General features: G+C 43.0%; 2 protein-coding genes across 2 annotated transcripts; one reads left to right on the plus strand and one right to left on the minus strand.

Annotated features, from left to right (window-relative positions):
* The first annotated feature begins 13868 nt into the window (after positions 1-13868).
* Positions 13869-15971, plus strand: LOC112567248. The gene is made up of 5 exons (XM_025243872.1): positions 13869-14001; positions 14165-14301; positions 14504-14608; positions 14863-14997; positions 15146-15971. The coding sequence occupies exons 1-5, from the start codon at positions 13999-14001 to the stop codon at positions 15441-15443; spliced, it is 678 nt and encodes a 225-aa protein (XP_025099657.1). The 5' UTR covers positions 13869-13998; the 3' UTR covers positions 15444-15971.
* A 2972-nt stretch (positions 15972-18943) lies between these two features.
* LOC112567190 lies at positions 18944-21550 on the minus strand. The gene is made up of 5 exons (XM_025243789.1): positions 21410-21550; positions 20948-21183; positions 20304-20402; positions 19911-20072; positions 18944-19818 (listed from the first exon to the last, which is right to left on the minus strand). Exons 1-5 carry the CDS (start codon positions 21533-21535, stop codon positions 19599-19601), a joined length of 843 nt encoding a protein of 280 aa, XP_025099574.1. The 5' UTR covers positions 21536-21550; the 3' UTR covers positions 18944-19598.
* Between the last annotated feature and the right edge of the window lie 2771 nt (positions 21551-24321).

Raw genomic sequence — 24321 nt, forward strand, 5'->3', positions numbered from 1 at the left:
ACACATTATTGAAGAGTGAACAAATAAATATTCAAGCTTGTAGATAATTGAGGGGGGGGGGGCACTTTTCTGAAGGGGGTGGTTGGAAAGTAAAGTAATAGTGATAAAATAAAAAATATTTAAGCCAAAGAAAAATCCTCAAACTTGTCCAAGCAAAAACTGAAACAGGAAGCTGCAGGGTAGCCCGATAGCTCAGTGGATTACAAGAAAACACCCGCTTGTCATTCCTTCAGTGAAAGGTCTTGGGTTCAGGGACGTCTCGGGATGCTCTCTGTATGTGACACCTGTTTGTTCGGAGGTTTTTCTCTGGATTTTCTCTCCCCTCGTAGTGCGACATCATTTCTAGATGGAAGCATTTTTCTACAAAATTAACCCCAGAGTAGAGACTGTAACCGTGGTGAATCACGTGACCATCACATTCACATGACAATATCTTGTTAATCGTGACCACTGATTTATTCTGGCTTTGTGCTTGTTTTATGTTCGTAATAAATACAGGATCTACATGCACATTTTTCATCGAACAGGTCACAGCTGAGTAACGGATTATTTTGTTCCCTTGAAGTGCAGCAGATGTCCGCATGACTACTTGATATCTGCATTCTGATGTTTTCTAATCTGATCCATATCTTCATTCAGGATATCAGGAGAGAGAAGCGAGACACTGTCCACCAGTTTCAAGTACCCGAGGTGTTGGGGGGTTGGGTGTGTGTGTATGAAGACAGTTGTGTGGGACTCAAACCGAGGCGCTCTCCAGGCGACAGGAGACACGAGCATCTCCTAGCAAAGTAAAATTGCACCCCGAAATCAAATTAATGGGTCATTTGTATCTACCTACATGCGTGCAGATACATTGACCAGAGACTTGACAGAAAATACAGGCGAAGTCACACACACCCGTTTATTTTTTAGGAGGGCGTGGTTCATTTTAAAAAAGTTCTGGCCAGATTCTTTGCTCATCTGTCATGTGAGTCACAGTCGTGATGAAGACTGTGGGAGTATGGTGAGCTGAAAACTCACCTCACAGCGAATAGTCAGTTTTGAAAATATACCTGAAGACTGGATGACAAGACTATGACACCTTACCCGCATGAAACGCCATTGTGGAGGTTTTATTCTTTCTTATCGTGTGTAATTAGGCGTTAACTGATAGGTAGTACATTCAGTCACATTTAAAGCCTTGTGAAACTGAGGGAACAGCATGCCGACAGAGAATGTGTTCAGACCTGCAGGACTGCAGTGGCCTAAGGAGAGAGAGAAGAAAGGGCTTACCTCCCGTGACCCTTTATTCAGCCGCTAGTTGTCATTCTTTGCGCTTCTGGCATGTCGTCACGTGACCTGGCCTGTCGTGGCATTTATACAATCGCCTGCCCTCCGGCGTTGAGTAGTGAAGTGTATATCATTGCTGCATTCCAAGGTTCTGAGAAGTGGCACACAATGCCTCCCCAGCCTACACCCCAGCCTTTCCTCCCCACCCCCACCTCCTGTCTCGTCTCTGATTGTTCACAGACCTCAAACCTTTCATCTCCCTCCGCCATTGGCTCTACTTTCATGCAGCTTCGCTTTGAGCTCGAAAGAGTTAATCTTGTTTGTCGTTGTTCTTGTATTGTTTGATAAATTTGACATTCGAAAGTGCCGAGGCTTATGTCTGTACTCTTTTAGTCTTAGGGATCAGTCGCTTGCAGGATCAGGATCCGTTACAGGACCTCGCGATGTTGAGCGTATGTGTGGGCGCTATAGGGCGTGGTTGCAGGAATCACAACCAGAGGCGGCGTTAGGACCACGCGGGGCCTGGGGCCGACCATTCGCGCGGGGCCGGTTACATTGACTACGTGTATCAAATATCCCTATTGATATGATGCCGGAAGCACTGATTTATATACAGTTAGATAGCCTGGATGTATTTCGCGAAATAACGCACAAATTTAGTGTTTTAATTGTTCGTAACCGTTTGTGACAGTAGCGGTTTTTTCTTAAAGCGAAATAATATGGTGACGATAACTTAGTAAACTGCTTGTTGTTATTGTCGGATTTAACGTGAAGACATGGGTTCAATAATTTGCTTAATCGGAACTTAGAAGTGTTTTCTGAACGTCATTTTTTTTTGTCACAACTTGTTTACCACAGCTACATGTAGCAATAAGTCAGAAAGATGACCTCGGGTAAGGTGACCTGACGTTTCGGGGGCGAAAGCAGGACGCGTGCCGATGACGGTGACGTCACTGACAAAGAGCGCTGAAAAATAAGGGGGGGGGGAGGACTTTCCTCTGACTTTGCCGAGTAGTGGTGCTTTCAACGGCAGATCTGTCCACGCCACTACATATTCCATTTAAAATAGAAAACCGGTATTTAACATTTAAATTAAAATATTCCTACCTTATCTCCCGCTCAGCCAACTTTGCGGACGTGAGGTGAGGCGCTGTAACAAATTATGGTACTTCGCCATCTTGGGAGGCTGTTACTCCGAAACCCTATTTCATAGACCGTGAATCTCCTTGTAAAGTTTCGGTCATTGCAAGATAGTGTCATAAATTTTTTCACAAGGATTTCGTGAATTTTCGCTGTCAAAGTTGCACCTCACAATTAAAAGTCCTTTCAGTGTTTCCACCTTTAACTGTCTTTTCACTGGCGTCTGGCGATGTTCGTATCGTCCCCGACATTAGTTTAGTCACGGATCCGTACTCACAGAAAACGATTACTGGAAGTGAATAAAATGCCGGGCAGCAGAAAACACGCGGGAGGACGAAATGCCGAGAGGTGAGGGGAAATGTGCTGACGTAGGCTTGATGAGATGGCAGGGTATCTCATGTACCCGGGCCCGCGGTTGTGAAGGGGGCCTGGCCTTGGTCAGTGGATTGTTTTCCCTCTTTTTCTTTTCTCTTAAAAGGAAGGTCTGAAGAAGGAACACCCAAGCAGTCTGCAGTATACAATTTCCAGACCTAAGGTAGGCGGGATAGTCGGGGTACGGGCCAGGTGTCAGAGGGCCGCTGGACACAATGATTTATCGCGCATGAACCGTTAGAAGAATGTTCGTGCATTGAGGTCGCTGGATTAATGTGCCACTTGAGGGACCTGCAAGCAAGTTGGAATCGACAATAAAAAGGTGGATATGTTACTGATGTATGGCCACTCTGTGAATGGAAAGGATGGGGCCCGCCGCTGGCACTACAACCTTTAAGCCCGAAGTGAGAGATGTCAAAGGAACTTGTTTCCTGTAGTTACTTCATGACACCGTGAAACTTTCTCTTCCCGTCTCTCCATCACCAAGCAAACTACATTAGTCTACAACTCTATACCCGGGGTGGCCTGTGGATGCATTTGGATCGGCATCGTCTGCCAAAATGTAAAATGCACTTGTTTTCATTTTTTTAATTTAGCCTAGCTTACTTTTCTAAAAATTTATTATATCAAGTATAACAGAGTTAGAAATCGGCATTCTGTAGCATTCCAACACAAAGTTAAAAGATAAAAAAATAATAACAGGCTGACATGACAATTAGAGGCTGCCTTCAAAGGAAAGTGAGCGACTACAAACAGCTTCACTTTATTCAATAAAGTCTGCAGGTGAAAGCCATTATGTGCTCATGTGTTGTCCATTCCATATATCACTAGGTTTGGGGTGTAGTCAGCTGTTGGCGTGGGTTGCCACTGGGAAGTGGGGGAACTCGGACAACCGTAACCAAAGAAGCTGACACCTTAAGAGGGACGGCCACCGGCGATGTACCAGCGGCGCGTGCAATAAGATATCGGCCGGCAGGTCATTGTCGTCACGGGTCAAACCCCGGAGCCCGCACAGCGATGAAAAATAAAGCGGGATCAAGAAAACACTGCCAAAACCAAAGTCGCGGATCCGAATCAGTGTACGGTATTTTTAAAGACAAGCGGGACACTGTGGACTTGCCAGAAAGCGAGACTTTGGGCGTCCAGCCCGGACATTTTACGAGCAGGCGGGACGGGTCAAACCCCGGAGCCCGCACAGCGATGAAAAATAAAGCGGGATCAAGAAAACACCGCCAAAACCAAAGTCGCGGATCCGAATCAGTGTACGGTATTTTTAAAAACAAGCGGGACACTGTGGACTTGCCAGAAAGCGAGACTTTGGGCGTCCAGCCCGGACATTTTACGAGCAGGCGGGACACGAGGTCAAAAGCGTTGGGTCACCTTACCTCGGGGCTGAAGCGCGGGGCCCCTTCGAGAGCGGGGCCTGGGGCGGCCGCCCCATTTGCCACCCCCTAACGCCGGCCCTGATCACAACTATATATAGTTACCTGTTGGTATATATATATTGTGCTGGCTTTGGTCCTGTTGTTTAGAAAAGGACAGAAAAGGGAGACAAGGGCGCAACTAGGATGAGGCTGCATCACCGATGGCGGCAGAAGCTGCTCACTGACACAAGGACCGGAAGTCTCTCTCTGTATTTATATATTTATATACACGTATATATAGATATATCTATTTGATAGGCACTCCCAGCCCTGCAAACAATGCAAGCACTTATCAAGTAATTGTCGGGAATAGCTGGGGCTGGGAACAATGCTGACAGCACGAGCGCTTGAGTCAGCCAGTGCTCGACCTCTGTTGATGACTGTCTGTGGTGTTTAAAGTGGTTTCTACTTATTGTTATTGCCGAGCGACTATCACTACTCTCAGTTAATGACTATCACTACCCAGTTAATGAAAGTCGCCGGTGTGGCTACTGCAGCTGGTTCATGGAAAGTTCGAGCAAAGTCTGCAATCTCACTCTCCTCTACCACCCCTGCAACTCGAGGGCATTACAAACTGCAAAGCCAGTTTTTTTGGGGGATAATCGCCATTTTATCAAAACGTACGCTGCATATCTAGATATCTGCTCCTTGGCCGTGAATTTCATCCTCCTTCATCACCCGCCATTATCTAACTTTGCTTTATGGCTTTTTTTTCTATTGTAGTAGGTTTGCATATTTCTACCTTCAGGGTAAGGGCCACATGCACGCCGGAAAGCACACTCATTATGCCGAATAAAGAATTCTCATTATCGCTGTGCTGTAGCATTATAAGGGGACCTTTTGTATCCGCTGCGTCTGTATATGTCACCCTGTCTAGGGGCCAAAGGAGAAAGATCATGACCTTCACCCTGAGGGGGTCGTCGGGGTGACATGGCGACACTGATAACGGCGTGGGTTCAGCGTTGATCGAACGTGATCAGACTGCGACAGACTGTGACCAGACTGCTAGACCTCACAAAAGCGGTTTGACCCTTGCACCTGATTCCACGCTCGGGGTTATTGTCACCATCGTCAGATCCCGCCATTGGGGGTGGGGAGGGTGGAGGGCTGTCAGGATCGTTTCTGTCGATTCTCTTCTTTACGGTCATCAACCCCTCTACCACACCCCACTATTCACCTCTCTGTCCAAGTGGCCATTGACAGTGTGTCCACCCGTCGATACGTTGACTGATGACGTCATCACGCAGCCAGTCAGGCATGTCAAGTATCTCGAAGACAAAGTGTCTCGCACACCTGCATTTACTGCTACAACTGTTTGGAAGTCTCACAAGTACATGTATTTTCATTTCATAGGGCTCAAATGGAACAAACAGGTATAATGGGTGTGACAGTCGCTGGCCCCCGCTTATCTATGTTTGTACCCGAAGGTGCGGGCAAGGAACACCTGTCTGGGAGGTTGGTGGTGTCAACAAGGAATTCCATTCTGCTTTTTTTTTGTCATTTATCTCCCTTGATAGAAGGAACCTTCTCTGGAAGAACTTTACCGGTTATCTGTGTGTGTTTTGGGGATTGGGGGACGAATTGCACGAGTTCTGAACCGCATAAGCACGCGAACCCCACAGGGTGGGGCTTATCACAGCTCGTGAATCGCCTAAAATTCTTACCGCATTGCAACAATAATTATGTTTGTAACAGGAACCAACAAAGGAGAGGGCCAGTGCCTTGAAGACGACAAAGCGGCGATTAAAAAAAAAAAAAAAGTAGAAATGAAAAAACATGTGTAGACTGGGAGCGGTTAGTTTACGAGAAGGACAATGGTTGAAGAACACTGCACAGACTAACACAATAAGCTAGAGGAAGGTGTCAGGCAGGACTCCAACTCACACCTTTTAGAATTTATGATGGCTTCGTGTTCCAATAGAACTTCAACCGCCCAACTTGCCCAACTCTCTCTTTTTCTTTCTAGGATCGGGATATTCGACCTACTGCAATCCCCACTTTACCTCCTAAGTGGCAGCTGTTCTAAACGAAAAGAAAAACCCTCAAAGCCCAGAAGGTATGTGTACTCTTACATAGCGACATTCACTTGATGAACTGCCGAGTGTTGAAGGTGAGAGAGCTGAACTTATGCCGGGGATCATAAATACCTGTCTGAGGTGTGTGGTGCACAGTAGGTAAAGGCGGAGTCGAGCTGACTCACTCTCCTTCGTCCACGAGACAAGTTTAATGGCGTTTGAAGTTCGAGTCCCGCTCGTTTCTAGGATGCACAGGTTCGCGCGCATCTTCAAGTTCAGAGGTCAGTCCTCAGCAATGCCAGGCCACGATGAAGCGAGAGTCACGACGAAATCTTGATAAAGCCGAGGAAATTATGCATTGAAATTGTGCATTAAGGGAAAGAGATGCTTAATTGAAGTCCCCAGATCCAAGAAATTAATGAAAGGCATGCACCTGCAGTAAACTATTGTTTAGACGAGCGACACCTGCTGTTCTAACGGCGAGGACAGGGTTATCTCATTCACAAATGTCCTTTGAAATGCTCTGATCCTCTTTATGTTTTTTCTTTAAGCCTCTTCCTTTTTCCTTTTTCTGACCCACTCGTCCTCCTTTCTCTCTCCCCATTCCCCCTTCCTCGTCTTTCTTTTCTGCGCACGTAGGAGGACGTAGACGTTGACGTTGACGGCTTTACACTAGGTGAGAGCCATGGTGACGTGTCCCGATGTACAGGACTTTTGAAGGGAGAACACCTCCAACGTTGATCCTTCTCGGCCACGCCCATGTCTCGTGTCAAGGGATATATCATATAACCACACCAGGTGTGACCAGTATATTTCAAAGGGTTGACCAGTGGTGGGTCTTCTACGGATCCTGTTCATCTTACAACGAATTCCTCCACCATGAAGCACTGGCGCTTAGACCGTGTCTCATTTTCTACAAACGAAAAGCTTTCTCTCAACTCCCGTCTTATACTGTAGGTAACTTTGCTAGTTCACGTTTTAGCCAGTCTTGTTGATATCAGAACTGATAAACCACCCGGAATTTCTTGAGAGAGATCAGTTCAAGATACATTTTTTGTATCATTTCTTTCCTGTGCACACACGCACACACACCATTCTCAGTAACACATACACCAGAGGTCACTAGATAATTAAATGTATGAATTTCTCAAACCCAGACAGTGCTGTAAAGTCACAGTAGACTCATAAACCTGTCAGCATGTGGAAAAAGCAACCCTGAGAGTCATCGTGGATACCCTGTCACGGCGTCGCGGTGCTCTCCCCTTGTCTGTTGCTGATCATGTTTTAGACATGGACACTTGCAAACACATCCGATCGTCACGCAAGCAGCCATTGTACATGTACTTAGTTCAGGGGTCAGGATACCGGGGCAAAGAACAGGTCAAAGGCCGCTAATAAGCTTTGTGGGAATACCGGGCAGTGCAGGTAGAGGCTTGCTTGGTCGGCCTGTGATGACTCGGTCTGAGTCCACCCAACCTTGGACATGACGACCGGACCTGTCCACGTGGGAGGGATCGGATCACCAGAGGTCACTTTGAAAGACTGGAAAGTCCGCCGGAAAAAATCACCTCGCGAAAACACAGCATACACGGGAGTTTAGACCCACCGACGACGACGATGGTGATGTCAAAAAGGAAAAAGAAGATATATATATATTTCAACAAATAACGACAAAAGCATTGTGATGATTCTGTTTGGCTGCACGTGGAATCCTTAATCTTTCCATTGAAATATTCGCAATTTATCGAGAGCGAACAGACTTGAAAGCTAGAGGACGTCGGATCGCTCTTGCTAACGAATGTAATAATAATGTCTGGGCACATGCACTGTCAGGGTGGTGCAAACTTCAACCACAACTATACCCAGGCCCGTTCTTAGCCCTCTCGGGCCCGATGGTTAGGGCATGTACAGGGCCCTTGACGCCACCATCACCACGGTTTTAGTTAGCATCTAATTACCACATTAATCAAAAGTGCGGGACCCTAGGTATATGTCTTGCCTGGCCTAAGCACGGTCCTGACTACACCTGCTGTTGCTGCTACTGCTTTTGTATCATCATCTGTGTCGGTGTATGTATTTTATGCAGTATATATTTATGATGTTTCTATCGGCCAGCAGTTCAAAAACTACTACGAAACTTTAACCCCCAAACCCACCCAAGTTACAGTAGGGCTCATGTTGTCACGTAGATGTTAAGAAATGGCCTTTAAATAGCTGGCTATGTGCCTAGGAAGCAGTCCCATCGTTGTCGGAATGTGTAGGATGTCGGCCACTTCACGCACTAATGTTGCCTGGCAGGTTGGTGACGCAAGCTTCCTTCAGTGTTAAGGCTCTTGACGACGCGCACTGCGCACAAACCACGAACACTTTACACAGTAAAGGGGGAGAACATGCAGGAGGCATTAATTGTTAGGACAAATGGTTAAACCATGGATGCATATTTCTGCTGGATTGCTTGTAAAAGAATTTTGCGCGTTAACTTATACGAAAAGACAAAAAACTTCCGGTTTAACAATCAACATTATGTAACTCTGTGACAACATCAAGAAGAAGAGCAGACGATGTGAGCTCTCGTGTTGACGGAGTTACAAAAGCTCAATCTTTAATGCATTTGTTTTTCAGTTTACCGGCTCTAAGTCGAGGGAAGTGGAGGTAGATTTTTGCCTAAAAAAAGGACAAAGAAATAACAAGTAACTAAGTAAAAAGTCTATTTTACCGACTTTCAATTTTATCCTGGTTCCGATATTAAACTGCTAAAGGATTCGCCAAGACATTGCAGTCTGCAACCATAAAGCTTTTGGTGTCGTCAAACAGGCATCAGTCCAAAGATATACGCCGTGGTGTAAACTGAGGATCTTAGCAGCAGAGATAAGATGCAAGCTCAAAACAAATTACAACCTTTTTATTTTCACGGAATGCGCATTGCTGCCCTGTGTTTTGAGACGAGTTTGCCCAACAGAAGCAGCTTAATCTGAAACATTAACCCAGATTACCTGATTATTAAAATAATATTTTTAAAGCAGCATGGGTTCAAAACTAAGCGATCGCTTTGGCACGCAGATGTCTTCGCTTGAACAAAACAATTTCTATAAAAAATTGACCAGCTCCCCATTCCCCTCGACAAGTTGTGTGTGGGGGTCATTTAGAGCACACAACCGTGAAACAAGAGATCCCTCAAGACTGGAACATGAGACAGTGCAGACACAGACTATTGCCAGTCTCTCGTGCACCAACGTTAACGGAGACGACGTAATAACTGCCATTCATTGCGCTCAGCGAAGGTCAACAGGACACCTAACTGCTGGGTCACCTGCACGAGCTGTGCAAGTAGCCCCTCGATCCCTTGATTAATCGCCGTGTGTGTGTGTTGGCTTACTCGAACTGTCAGTGGCGCAGTGCCTCGTATAAAGGAAAGACAGAAAAAATAATCGGCCTGCGTGTTGATTAAAATCTTTTATTTAACGGGCACACAATAGAGTAAGCATTTGTGATTACCTGTCATAATAGCTGGGACAATGGGCAGCCGTGACAAAGGGTGTTACCCAACGCAGATTTTTTGGACTGGTTTTATTCGAGGCCTTCATTAATGACTTACCTGCAGTGATTCAAAGCTCCTGCATCATGCAGGAGGATGATATAAAAATATACAAGGCTCTGTCTGCCGAGACCAAAGCTTAAACTCTTGCGAAGTTCTCCGATGTTAGTCTCAACGAGCCTTAAATTAAATGTGACTAAACCGGAAGCTCTCTACACACTTGCCTGGTTTTAGTAGTTAACTGGAAAATCATCTGCCAACAGTCCAGTAATACAAGTTCGTGTTATTACTGTTTCAGTTTCAGCAGACGTCACTAGTTTTACCTGCATATTATCTGTCCATACTTATTACTTCTCCGGTGTAATATTACACTTGTGCAGTAGTAATGATGCGTATCGGTCTACAGGGCTCGCATCTAGTTCTGTTCAGTGTATCGTCTGTCACTGTCACTAAGCGAAGCCAAACAAGAACAAAATATATTACATAGCCTATTCATACAACATATCAAGATTAACGATTCAGTCAATCTTTTCAAGGGGAAGAAATGCTTTTATTTGATCCACAGAAACAAATGTTAATTTTATTTTAACTATTTTGATCTCTGAGCAGCTCACACATTATTTTAAAGTTCTTATGTACACAGTTATATCACTTTCTTTAAAAAATGTACTTTACTAACATAAATTATATCACAGAAAAGCTTAATTAAGACCTTCAATTTTCGTACAATGATGGGAAAAAAAAAAAAAAAAAAAAATTTTCACGCGCGGGAGTAGCAGTTTAGTCTAAGGGAAGCAATCACCATATTGCACGATTTTATAGTTGTTTAAGAGTTGCGTCCCCTGTTAGGGAATGCCGATTTTCTATGGACCTAGAATACGAACAGTATAGCCGTATTTACCCAACCCAGGAAAGAAAGACAAAAGTGGTCACGTCTTAGTTAAGAACAGCGTATCTCCTTGGGCATTTCAATAATGGTATGAAACGAATTATTTAGCCCTGAAAATTGAAGTGGTGCACGCAATTTTGACAGATTGCTAGCTGAATGTGCACAAACGTTTGGACTAACAAAGTCTCTTAATTAAACACACACACAACCTGCGAATGGCACGTGGTGAAAAATTAACTGTTGCCTTCTTTAAGTGCTTTATGTCTAGCAATATACACTAAAATATAAAATAAAATTGAGCTAATACTATGACTGACGATATCAACAAGTGAAGCTATCTACAAAGTTATCACGTCAACGATAAAACATCATTATGGATGGAACTTTATAGATACAGTGAACATGATACTGTCCTGTTTCATCAACTTACATATAAGGGCATATAAAACCTTCCCCCCTGAGACCTATAGTTATTTTGCATGAGTTTCGGTATTAATTAGGTTAAGATATCAAAAGAAGCATAAAAAATTTAAGTTAATAGCTTTTTATTTAAAAAAAAAAACCACCAATATCAATGAACTATGATTTTTGGCGCTGTCCGAAAGTTACTGTGAAAAACAAAAATTACCCCCCGCCCGACCACCACCACCACCACCACCACCACAAAAAAGTAAAATCATTGGTTACAGTCAACATTTTGATCGCAACCACTTAAAAGCAAGTATTTTTAGATATTTATTTTATATTTGATTATTCTATCACAAAATGTTATTTAAATCTTTAAAATCTATAAAATCTTTATAGTCTTCTTGAATTATCTTTCACGGAGTTACCTCCCGTTGAACATGTATGGGACATAAGTCGTACATCCTTCATAAAATCTTTTTACGGAGTTATCTTTCTTCGCATCATGTGTGCAGTCTAAATTATAAACGACTTTTATATTAAAAAATTTACAGAAGTAGTGTGTGTACATTGATAACGTGTAGTGTGATCCGAGAATGCAGTCAGCAGTGAAATTTATTTCTACTTTTTCTGCACATCATTCGTGTGAAAGACACAGCTTTCCTTTGCACTGAACTGCCTTGAGTGGTATATAATATTGGACAAAAGTGATGATGAATTAAAATGTGAAAAACAAATGCCATTCAAGTTGCATATTCATATTTCATTGTCATTTAAGTTGCGTATTTTCCTAAATTTAATGGGAAAGTATGGGTTACGTTTCACATGTGACAGGCTTTCTTAATAAGGGTTAGCTAGTACACTAGTGTGGCGGGTTTCGGAGTAGTAGTGGTAGTCTCGTTGCATACGTGGGGATGGAGAGAAAGAGAAACTGACGGTGTGGGTACATGAGCATCTACATATTTCTGTTTCGCTGTCACAAATAGCATTTTGTGTTCAGTGGGTGAAATGATTTCCTTTTTACTTAACAATTGCTGACGAGCAAAATACTTCGACTGATTTTACCAGTGCAAACACTACACGGTAAGTACAGGTATGATTGTGACCTAGCAAGTACTGGTATTATTGTAACAGTATCAAATCCAGAGTAGCAAAAAAGATGATGAAGAGTCCTGTTTACGGCTGGCAAACGTTGTTTCTGTCCAGATGGGAGCTCGTGCCACTCCTGTGCCTTTCGTATGATTAAACTGCCCAGAAGGTTTGCTGACTTCCTCAAAATCCAAACATTTACTATTTTTATTTACTCGGTCAACCCGTACCTTCTATTTCCATAACTGACATGTCCTTATTCTGTCTCCATAAATCGGTCTGTGCTCCGGTGTTGGCAGCTGTTGTCTCTCTCTCTCTGAGACAGAAAGAAAAAGAGAGGGGAAAGAGAGAAAGAGTGGAGGGCTCAACGTCCCTTGAACTAACTACAGACTACAGTCCTCCAATAAATCAACTTCCTCCACGTGACCGTGCAAACTCTGACGTCCACCTTTTATACCTTTTTTCGTGTATTGTAAGTGAACCTAGAGGAAAATAAATTATGCAGCACTGACGCACCTGACTCACTATAAACTTGAAATGACCTTTGAACCCATGGAAAACTATAAAAGAACTATAATTCAATTTTTATATAACTCATTCCACTTTAAAAAAGCAAACAATAGCAAATCAAAATAAAACAGATAAGAAAAAAACAAAGCAACCCCCCCCCCAAAAAAAAAAAACAAAAAAAAAAAAAAAAAAAAAACAAAAACAAAACCCAACTCCGAATGCATAAATATTTACATAAATATTCACAGTTTGTTTTGTAACCTGCTTCACGTACTTACTGGGGCAGTAATCTAAATTGTGTTGATGTTACGTGGCAGCAATTATTTACTCGTGTGTACACCTGCATCGCTAGAAATTGCAGGTTCATTGTCGGACTCATTACATTTATTGCATATATCTTTCTAATAGCATTCTTGGTTTTCGTGAATACTACGCCAGTCGAGTCCTAGTGAAAATCTAGAGAAGCAACGAAATACCGACCTCTGACACATTGATCACCATTAACTTTACTTTGATTAAAAAAAAATTACGCTAACTGAAATGAAGAAAAATCAAACTGGAGAAGGTAGGAGATCATACATACGATTTAAGAAAGAAAAAGAAGATAAAAGAAAATAAATAAATAAATAAAGATAGAAAGAAGAGAAGGAGTAATAAAGGAAGAAAGAAAGAAAATCGGAAACAAGCTAAAAGTAGCAAAGAAGAAAAAAAAAGAAGAAATAAGAATTACAGGAAAGAGGTCGAAAAGACAGAAAGTCAGATAGTACCAATATACTACAGTTAGGGATTCTTGCTCCAAGAGTTCAGAATCAGAAGGTGACTTATTGGAAGAGCGGGTAAGAGGGAAGACAGTATTAAACGATATCGTGAGTTCATCAAGTGCATAATGTGCAAACCTAAAGAACGAAGAGCGGAGGCTGAGGTAATTAAGTGTGTGTGAGACAGAAAGAAAGAGAGCGAGAGAGCGAGAAAGAGAGAAGGAAACAATAAATGTTGACACTTGACCCAGACCACTATAACGAATGGTGAGTCGCCGCGTTGTGTCCTTGGCGCTCTCTCTCTCTGTCATGACATGTGACAGATTGGCGGTGATGTTCTCCTGACAGCCTTTCCTCCAAGGGGCGGAAACCACCGATGAGAAGGCGGCAGGCCATGACGTCAGAGAGGGGGGGGGGAACGCTGGCCACGCATGAGTGACTCTGTCTATCACCTGTCCTGCCAGGACTGGGAGGATGCGTCAGGTGTATATAAGCCCGGGTGTTTGTGAAAGTGCATCGAGTGACTATCTTCAAGAGCCTCGCTAGGCGACTCGAACCACACAGTCAGGCGCAGAAACACAAAGGACAAGTTATGGTAAGTGTTGAAGCCTCACGTGCTGTGAGAAAGTCAGTCTAATGATCATGGCCTTAGAGAGACTCACTTTTCTATGTCTTGCGACTTTCGAGCATAACGTATTCTCAAGAGACTGCAGAGCAGTCTGAAGTGGCCAATCGGTGATTTTCTTTCTTGGTTTCAGAATCGCATCGTAGCCGCGTTGCTAGTGGCGGCCGCAGTCACGTGCTGTGCGCATGCGTTCTGCTATGACGCGCAGGTGGCCAAGGACCAGGCCTTCGACGATTCCTTCGTGTGCCAGGACGACTTTCCATATCCAGCGTGAGTCTTGTTGTGACCACCTCTAGCATTCTCTGATCGTCAGGCAACTACAAGACGTAGCAGTCCTTTTTTTTAACTTGCAGGAATGGATTCGTTTATTTTTCGTATCGTGGAACAGTGTGTTTGTGTGTGTGTTTAATTAGTACTTATTGTGAGGCTGAGCCAATCAGATCAGATTTTACAATTTTCTGTTCACGTGCAGAGATCTCATAGCCTCCGACCTTCAGAACGCTGACCTGGAGACGCGCTACTTCTTGGACACCGCCACCTCCTGCTTCAACGAGACAGGCTACTTCACCAACAGCAAGTAAGTGCAGCTTCCGTGTGATGTAACTCTGTGTATCGCTTTCACCAGTCCACTAACACTGTACCCCGGGTACTATTGCCTACTGAAACCGCTGTTGCATCAACTCACAGTAATCAGAGGTCGAATAATGAGTACAGTCGACGACCAACGCCATTGCGTTAAGAAATGTTTTGATAATGAGGTAGGTTCGGCTAGCCCATGCAGCTTTACATAATTCATGTCAGCAATAATTATAAAAACTGTTACCTCCACAGACAGGTGCCAGGTGAATATGCCTATCAGTGCGTCTGCCCCACCCCCAGGAAGCGCGTCGACCGGGTGTATGTGAACAACGAGGTGTGCTTTGTCGTCCACCCTGAGAAGCAAGACATTCAGTACGCCAAGTGTGGGTGAGTACCCGGAATGTGCAGCTAATTATATGGGGATGAGTTCTAGTCGTAACCTTGGATCATCGAGACTGGGTCCGCGAAAAGTACTTGGTACCATATGTTTCTTCAAAATGTGTTTCATGTCATGTTATATCTCCTCTGTTGACAGCGGTCACTGCTCTTTCGACTACGGTACCCAGATCGCCACTGCCCAGCGCGGCTACTACTGCGTCCACCAAGGCTTCACCTCCCGTCAGTTCCTCGTGTGGTGTCCGTCTACCCCTGTCGGCACCCGCCGGGTGGCTCGTGCAGCCCCTCGCCCAGCCTCCTACAAGGCCTACGGTCGCTTCCAGCGACTGACCAAGGTCCTGCCCACCCTCTGCTCCTGCCGCGGCTACTTCTGCGAAAACCACGTGGCCACGTTTAAACTGACCATCAATAGCGAACGAACACTTCTCACAATGTGACGAAATTTTAAGTAAGACGATATGAACTACATATCGGAGATTAAAAACTTAAAGAAAGGATTTTTAAAATGAAGGCTTCTGCAGAAAAACTGTTTGGAAACAAAACATATGTAACAAGCACTTTCGTTGACACCAAGCATGTTCACAGAATAAGATAAACTGGTTTCGGATCTCAGGTGTAACAATGTATAAAGAACAAGTGCAATATTGTAACGACAAGACAACTGTACATAAAGTAGTAAATAACTGAACCCTGTACATAAATATCTCTACAAAGTATTTGTTCACATGACTAATTCTCCTCTATGGAGAATCATTAAAAAAAAATTGTTGACCAGTTGGAGCAGTTGCTCTCCATTGATCATTATTGACTAGTCCTTAGCCTTATTGCCAATCTATTTGTACAAAGTGTGAATCTATGACATCGAACCATTTCATTTTGTCCCTTTAATTGTTACATGATTGTCCCTTCTTGTTTTATGCTTGTTTTATGTGTCAGCTGCAATAAAATTATGCTTTCTTCATTAATATTTGTTTTTAAGTTAATAATATTCAGTGAGTGCGTGTTTGTAGAGAGTGTGCGCGTGTTTGTGAGAAAGATGTAAAAATGTCAAAACTGTTCAAAGAATATAATTTACAAAAAATCTGAAAAAAAACTAACAAAAAAGCTAACCAAACCCCTCCCCCCAAAAAAAAATAAAATAAAAAAAAAACAAAACAAAACACAAACAAAAAATTACAGCATACAATATTGTATGAGATGCAGGAAAGTGGATTGTGCTCTGTAGGATATTGTTGGGAACGACTGTCATGCGGCAAAGCTAAGAAAATAATTGTTTTAGCTTCGGGAATGAAAAAGAACATTGCATGGGCCATCTTAACTCATTAATCAAGCTATTTATTTTATACAATTTAAGGCAGCTTTCCCCCTGTCTTCTTTAGCCAAAAGGGGATGGCTACACATGCGCAGACGGCGCTTTCCCCACCTTAACAAGGCCCTTGATCGTGTTGTTTGCTATTTATTCCTGCATCGCCAACTGAGAAGACACACGGTCTTCTGAAACCGATCAGACCTCTTTGAGTTTGAAGACGTGTATTTGTTTGATCCTTTTCATATAATCTATTAATAGAAATACACTAATATTTAATACATATAATAATAGTTTCTGTGTTATAGTTATCAACAGATCAATTATTAGCCGTCCAGGGTGACGAAAGATGGAAAAGGATGTGTTTCTCTGTGCTTCACCTACTTCTCAACTCAGTAGGTCGGTAGACACTCTCATGCAGCAGGCGGTGGAAGAGCGCGCGTCGAGAGCCAGCCTGGGCCCCGGACAGACGACCTGTGTCTGTTCGTACGGGCCCTCTGCGTCCACACGATTTCTGTATTCGTAAATGCGTAAATATTTTGTTAGAAAGAACTTTCATTGCTTTCTCAGAAAGCACCGTTGTAATCCAGAATGTTGGCACTGGTGTTGTGTGGACAGACCTGAAACTCAACTTCTGCATGTGTAATGCTTTGTGTTTTCTGTCCTTAGACCTTTCTTTAAAAAAAAATAAAAGGAAAAAAGAAAAATCCCTGACAGCAAGGCCTGGGCCCGTGACAGCACGCGGGCCCGGGTACACCAGACCCCTTGTCCCCCCTCTCGTCAGGCTGAGTCATGCAACAGGAGTCAGAATCGTAAGAAAGCCTTATTAAGACTAAAAATTCAGCATTCAAGTGTATGCACAAAAGATCACAGCACCTGTGACCATGAAGTGTGATAAGAGAAGTGCGATTACTACTATTGATCAGATGGTGACGATGACGAAGGCGACAACAAAGATTATGCTGATGAAGGAGCACAGAGGGATGATGATGAGTGAACACGAAAAAGAATAAACCTTAAGCTTTTTGACATAAAATCATCCTGATCATTAACATCTAGCAACGGTCACACAAAATATTACTTATTAAATTACCAAGCATTTATGACCAGCCAATCAACCAGCCAGCCAGCACAGAACGTAGCTCATACAGGAAAAGGTAAGTACAATGACATAAAAGGTCACTGAATATAAACTGGAAAAGTAAGTCTTTAACAGATTTTTGAAGTAGTTTGCAGCATCACTAAAAAGAAAGGTGAACTGTTTCAGCCCCTATTCTTGGAATATCCGAAGTTTGAAAATTCAGATTTAAAATGCAAAGAAATGGAAGGAACTAGGAGTCTGACTGATCCTCTGAACAGTTTGTACTTTTTGTTGAAGTGGTTCTTAACTTGGCAAAAAGAAGCGTCGAACTTACCAAGTTCTACAAAGTCTCATCGAACTGACAAATGCGTTGTGAATGTATAAGCAGCAACTTTGGACTTAAAGGGATTGTAAAGGCAAAATAAAACGGCTCAGAATCTCGTGAAAGAGTAGGATCAGTTTGAATCTCGTCTATTTTCGCGTCTGTTCATGTGGAAAAAGTTGAATTTTTATATGGATGTTGTGTTTAATAAGAGAAATTACACGGGACTCTTTCTTCTCTTTCGTCCTCCAATGACATCAACTCGACCCCAGTGTCAGCTGATGCAATGATATGGTTGGACATATCTTACAGCCATCTTGATTGTTATCACTAATACATATCACTAATCCAACTAACACACCACCGATCACTTGAGTTCAAATCCTTACAATGACCGACACTTCCTCTCCATCGCTGACGTCACACAGCCTTATCACCGCCCTCACAGCCTTTACTCGACCTTTAACCTGCTGACCAAAGTTTCAATGTATGGAACGTTCGACCCAAAACCTTGATTTCCTTGTCACCTTCACACAGCTTTGCCAAACTTGGTCAAACGTGGGTCAATCTTAGTTTTAAACTTTATTTGCCGTGTCAGGAGAGAACGGCAAGTGGAGGGACACTATGTGAAGGGGTGTATGTTGCGTTTGTCTAGAAAGGTGTGATGTTTATTTTATTTATTTTTGTATCTTGGATATTTTGTATAATTTGAATTTGTCCATATTCCTTTATATTTATTAGTAGTTTGTTTTGTTGTTCTCTTTTGTAACTGTTGTAGACGCAGGGCTTTGGAGTTTTATCCTGAAGTATTTGACCCTGGAAAGTTGTGGTCACTTGTCCCCAAGAGATTTGTCAGTTTAATGTCTGTCCCCGAGTGGAGGTGTCAGTGATTTGTTAGATTATTCGTGATTATTTCTTGGATGTGTCTTTGTGCCGGAATTTATAAACTTAAACTTAAGTTATTCTTTGTTAGCAATCAAACTGAGAAAAAAACTATTTTTTAGCTTATTTGTTCGAGTTGTTAAATAATTAGTAACTTTCGGGGTGTATATTAAGAATTAGTTTTACTTCAACAATTATCGTAGAATTTTCTTAAACATTTTACCATATTTTTGTTAATATAATTAAGTTACAGCTTGCAAAAGTGGCAGATAATAGTTGTCTTGTCCAGGCGAGTGTCTGTGACAGCACGTGATACACAAACACACACAACAACACAAGACCGGCGTCTGTTTTTGGTAAGAAGTTTGTTTGTATTCTCATTACTTTGTCATATCATTTAGCTCTGCAATTTTTTTTTCATGATTACATATATTTCCGTGTCATGAGATATCATGGATATTGTTGTTCAATTCTCATGTAAGAAATCATTTTAGAAGCTCACAATGTTCAATAAATATTGCACGACAAGACATAACTGACATAACTGTACAAATAACTGAAACTATGTTACATATGTACAAAGTGTGAATCTATGCCATCTGTACACCAAATATTTATAAATCTCAAGGATGCAGTATATTACAAAATGGAGATCAGAGTTTACACACATGGTAAATGTCTCTGAGAAACCACTGGTTACATCAGAATAGAGAAACGAGACAGAACAGAGAAAAATCAGAATAAACATACACGTACGATAAGATGTCAGCACGATATTTGTAAATAGCAAACAAAATCTTTTCACATTGAGTTAAAAACAAACAAAGTCCCATACAAAAAAGTGGTATCTGATTGTGCAGACAGAAAAGCAGCAGACACTCACATACACTTCATCTCAGAGTATCTTTCGTTCGTCGTCGAAAACAAAATCAGGATCGTCGTCGCTGTGTGCTAGGAGTTAGAAGGACCACGCGGCGCGGTAGCGGCACGGCAGCGGCACTTTACTTGCCGCTGACGGATGCACGGACCTTGTCGCAGGTGTACTGCTTGCAGCTGCAGCCGGTGGGGATGCGGACGCGGGCGGGGATGCACTGCACCTCGGGGTCCCAGGGACAGTAGATGAGGACGGTCCGCTTGACGTAGCCGTCAGGCACGCAGAAGTAGTTACCCTCGAAGTAGGAGGTGGCGTCGCGCTTACACTTCTGGGAGTTGGGCTGGCCGCTGAAACGGGTCAGAAAAGTTCAGTATTGTTCTCAAATAAAGAAGTGAGTTCGACAATAATAGATAAGAGTAAAAGATGAAAGGCTACTTACAGTCCGTCACCGCACTGGGCGAGGGCGACACGCTGCACCTCGGGCTGCACGATGTAGCAGTGGTCCTGGCGGCGGTCGATGTGGTTGTAGCGCCACACCTTGTCCAGCAGCGTGGGGCGCACCGGGCACAGGTCCTGAGTGTACAGCACGTTGTTCCAGGCGCTGAGGATTAAAGACAGGAAGAGAGGATGAGAAAATGAGTTCAAAATGGAAACAAGAAGTGGGTTGTGCTCAAGATCGAGTTTTAAGCTGTTGTTTCGTTTTAATTGTGTTTGTTTGTATGTGAGGGGACATAAGCATGGGTGAATGTTTGCTAGTCTTTTCTTTTATATCTTCTTTGTCTTTTCCTAGCTCCAGCTGCCACAATCTGGCTATAAACACGTGACAACTTACTTGTAGTAGTTCTGGGTCTGGGAGCTGTAGCACTGCGTCACGTAGCTGAGGAACTCGGAGGCGGCGGGGTCATTCTTGAGAGCGGTCTGGACATCGGCCCTGCAAACGTGACACACAGTGTTACACGTGACACACACCACGTGATTAACCACTGCGACAAAGCACAGCGTTGTAGGAGTCACAAAACCTAATCATAGAGTCTACGTGACTGTTAGCGATTCTTTTTTTTTGCCTTGCTTAATGACATTTCTATAGAGAGTAAGCATGTGTATGCATGTGAACATTAATTTATTGAAAGGGTGTCCTCTTCAATAATCCCAAAATTCTTTGGAAAGGGGTAAAATATGTCATAATAGTAGAAAATTTCATCATACATCTGCCTTCGACTCACACAGACAGTTATTTTGTTACTCAGACTCCTCTCTGGCACCACACATACTACGCCACGTCCTTACTTCCTAGACGGAAATGTTCTAAAAAGTCTGGCCTTTACCGTGGCATGCTATCTGCTCAATGAATATATCCCCCTTATGCACATGTTCTCTAGATGACAGATAAGAGGATGTTGCAATGCGTGCAAGGTCTGCTTGACAAGGGGATAACAGTACAGACTAAGAACCCGGGTACAGTAAAAGAAAGCTTACTCTGGGTAGGTGTAACCAGGTCCAGTGTTGAAGCAGAGGTCCACGTCCTCCGCCCATCGGAGCTCCTGCAGCTTGCTGTGGTCCTGGAGCCAGTCGCAGGTGGCGGTGGGCAGCGAGGCTTTGGCGGTGTTGAAAAACCTGCTGAAAAGGGAGTTAACTTTGGCGTTGGCCTGGGCGGAGGTCAGGGTACAAAACACCCCGAGCAGGACCGCCGTTGTGATGACAACGAAGGAATTCTGTCGAGACAGGAAGGACGCACTTTTAAAATTTCGATAGGTTAAAAAAAAAAAAAAGGAATGCTTGGAATTACTTTAATGACCAAAGTCAAAAAAGTTATACTTTTTGTTTGGTGAGCAAGAAAACAAGATAGAGAGATCCGAAGATATGACATAGCACCTTGTGACTATTAAAGCTGGAGGGACAAGCATTGTCCACAAGAAGACATGAAAAATATTATCTCACCATCGTACAGACGCTGGGACACTGGCAGAATGTGTCGAGGTCGAGCAGTTCTAACCTTCTGTTCCTCACCACAGCCTCCAGCCTCAATATATGGCGAGTTTGGACCCGCCCCCTACCGTCGTTCATCCAATCAAAATCATTACACTCTACCGTGACGTCAAGAGGCGGGCTACAAAGCCCCTTCCGTCACCAGCGCCCCTCGCGTCACAAGTGACGTGCGGAAAGTCCATTTACAAACCGCCATAAACGTTTATTTCCTGACAGCGTGACAGATGAAGCCGCCAGCAGAATTAATACGACTTGCGTAAGATCCTCTTGTCTGCGTCGAATCGCTCAAATCTGACAGATGACCCCGGTGTCCGGGTCGGAGAGTGTGTTTCTCCTGCACTTGCTTTCATTTTGTTCGCTTTTCCAGGATCTCAGACATGATGATTGCCATCGTTTTTTGTTGTGAGTGTAGTGCGAAAGTGTGTGTTGATTGAATCTTTGTTGATGTTTGCTTGGAAAATGTTAATAAGTCTTTGTGAGTAGGTTATAAATGGCTCCACCAACACAATTTGTTGATTATGACTGTTTCTGCGACTGTCTGCTTTATTTTAAGTAATTAATAAATGAAGAGAATGTCCATAATATAGACACACGAGCGCTCTCTCTCTCTCTCCCATAATCTCTATCTCTCACACCTGGTCTCTACACGCGATCTCACAATATACATTCTCTACCACACTTACAGACATTAACTTTCTTCTAGTTCTCTTCTTTGTCCCTCTTTCTCTCTTTCTCACGCACATAAATAAAACAACACAGGCAGCGTGTACCTTCTACGACTGTTCTCTATAAACATCAGTGTCAACTTTCAGTTAATCTCGCCTGAGGCGAGATGACGTGAGAGCGCACGAGATCTCAATGAAGAGGTTGCTGAGGTTACAGGTCCGGGTCGTCTGGTATTCAGGAGTGATGAAGTAGCTCTCTCAACATGGTATAGCGGCCATGAGCACTTCGCTCACTCACATGGAAGACCACTTCAAGGACTCGAACTCATTGCTTGCCATCGCCGCGACCCGTTGTCAGCATCTCGTAGCCTCGCCAAACCCACAGCCTGACAAGCCACGAATAACTGATGACCAGACACCACGCCAAAGCGGAAATCTCCGAGAAGCATTTGTTTTGTTTGTCCTACTTAGGCGATGAACCTGTATTAAGTGCAAAATCATGCACATTGAAACTTTTTTTAAAGGCAGTTAAACAGAAGGAAGAAGGAAATATAAAGAGGACACTGTTAAAAATGTGTATTGCCCAATACGTGATAAAAATACTTGAAATCCGACCTGCAAATTTAATATTCGACATGCATACATCAAGAAAGTTTGAGGCTACCAGTTCTTTTTTCAAAATGAGATTATTTGGGATTTTGTTGTTAAAACAGAGTAAAATAAAAACCACAAAGTTCTAGCTGTAAGAAATTTCAATATTGTTAGACATGTTGAGCGAAAGGGTGCAGCTCTATAAAAAAATTTTTTTTGGTACATTCTACGATTGCTTTGGCAAGTTTATTTTGAGGATAAAAAGTAAGGGGGAGGCATGAATAAAATATGAGAGACTAACAATACGGCATTATATCCTTAGATTATGTCCTTAGCACTTTATTTTACTTTATTTTACAGATACCTGCCGAATCTGGCTGTGTAAACTTTGTTTTGCTTTCCTGTACTTAATTTGCAGCTGCAAAGCGCACATTTTGAGGAAAAAAGTTTACTCAACGTTGATTAAACCTAACATCTCCCTAAAGACCAACATGAATAGTTTGTATTTTTTTAAGATATCGGTAGATATAGGCGATAAAAGCAACCTGTAGATTTCAGCCTCCAAAAGCCATCAGTTAATTAATTAATTATCCGGTAACAAAGTACGCGATTCGCACCTGCGATCAACGAGCGCCCGCTAACAGTGTACTACGTCACGCTAACAGTACTAGTGCACCATTTCACAAGGTTGAGAGCAGAGAACGAGCCAGAAACCCTGGAAATGCAGTGATCTGTTACGGGTTTTGTTCAACTTGAGATGCTGCAGAAAGAGTTGAAACAGCCTCAGTTGAAAAGCTTTTAATTTAAACTAATTTAAATTTAAATTTAATTTTTAACGAGAAAAATGCAGACAGCTGAACAGTGAGAAGAGGTGGTGACGACGAAGACGACGATTTCTGCTTGTTATACCTTCTTACCAGTCTGCGATTCTCGCGCCCTGACTTTACTCAAATTGGTAGTCTTAACTAATTATAGGCCAATCACATGTGTGACATAGAATAATGTTCTAGATTTGTGTGATCAAATGAGGCCTTGAAGAAAGCTGTACTAAGGAAAGGATTACACCAGCAGACCCGTACGCAGTCCAAAGGGAGGAAAATTACCTGGGGCTGACAAAACCGTTGAGCTGTTAAAGCATGGCAGGGAAGAAACAATGAAATCCCTCACCATTCTATGTCGAAGGGCTTGGGCGAGCAAAGAATGGACCGACAAATTAACGCAATTGCTCGCAATAGCACTTCCAAAGAAAGGGAATAGTAAACAATAAACAACTATAGTACAGTTCCAAGCTACTGCCAATGATCTCTAGCTGAAGAGCCACTTCTACTCACGACTGTGGAAGACTTCTTGCACACGAAGCGTTGTGTCCATTCCTTTTGTCCCAAGTACTGTACAAACGACAGTAGGAGACAAGTCCTAGACGAGTTACTGATCGGGCAGCAACAGTATGCAGTTCTCATTCTGCATGATCATGATCAACACATTTGAATGGAGTACAGCTCAAGGAGGTAAACATTCCACATCGCACTGATGGTCAGAATCTGATACTAAGTTCCCTCCTAAGTAAGGCTCGTTTATGAGCATGGATTTCTACTTATCGATTCGAAT

Source organism: Pomacea canaliculata, linkage group LG6, assembly GCF_003073045.1.
Source record: "Pomacea canaliculata isolate SZHN2017 linkage group LG6, ASM307304v1, whole genome shotgun sequence".
Classification (NCBI taxonomy): Eukaryota; Metazoa; Mollusca; class Gastropoda; order Architaenioglossa; family Ampullariidae; genus Pomacea; species Pomacea canaliculata.

Excerpts from the sequence above, each read along its gene's own strand:
- LOC112567248 (XM_025243872.1), top strand. Across the intron at positions 14,609-14,862 it reads GGCTACTTCACCAACAGCAA|ACAGGTGCCAGGTGAATATG; the intron begins GTAAGTGCAGCT and ends TTACCTCCACAG. Across the intron at positions 14,998-15,145 it reads ATTCAGTACGCCAAGTGTGG|CGGTCACTGCTCTTTCGACT; the intron begins GTGAGTACCCGG and ends CTCTGTTGACAG.
- LOC112567190 (XM_025243789.1), bottom strand. The coding sequence starts at position 21,535 with ATGAACGACGGTAGGGGGCGGGTCCAAACTCGCCATATATTGAGGCTG. Across the intron at positions 20,403-20,947 it reads CCTGGTTACACCTACCCAGA|GGCCGATGTCCAGACCGCTC; the intron begins GTAAGCTTTCTT and ends TCACGTTTGCAG. Across the intron at positions 19,819-19,910 it reads GCCCAGTGCGGTGACGGACT|CGGCCAGCCCAACTCCCAGA; the intron begins GTAAGTAGCCTT and ends GACCCGTTTCAG.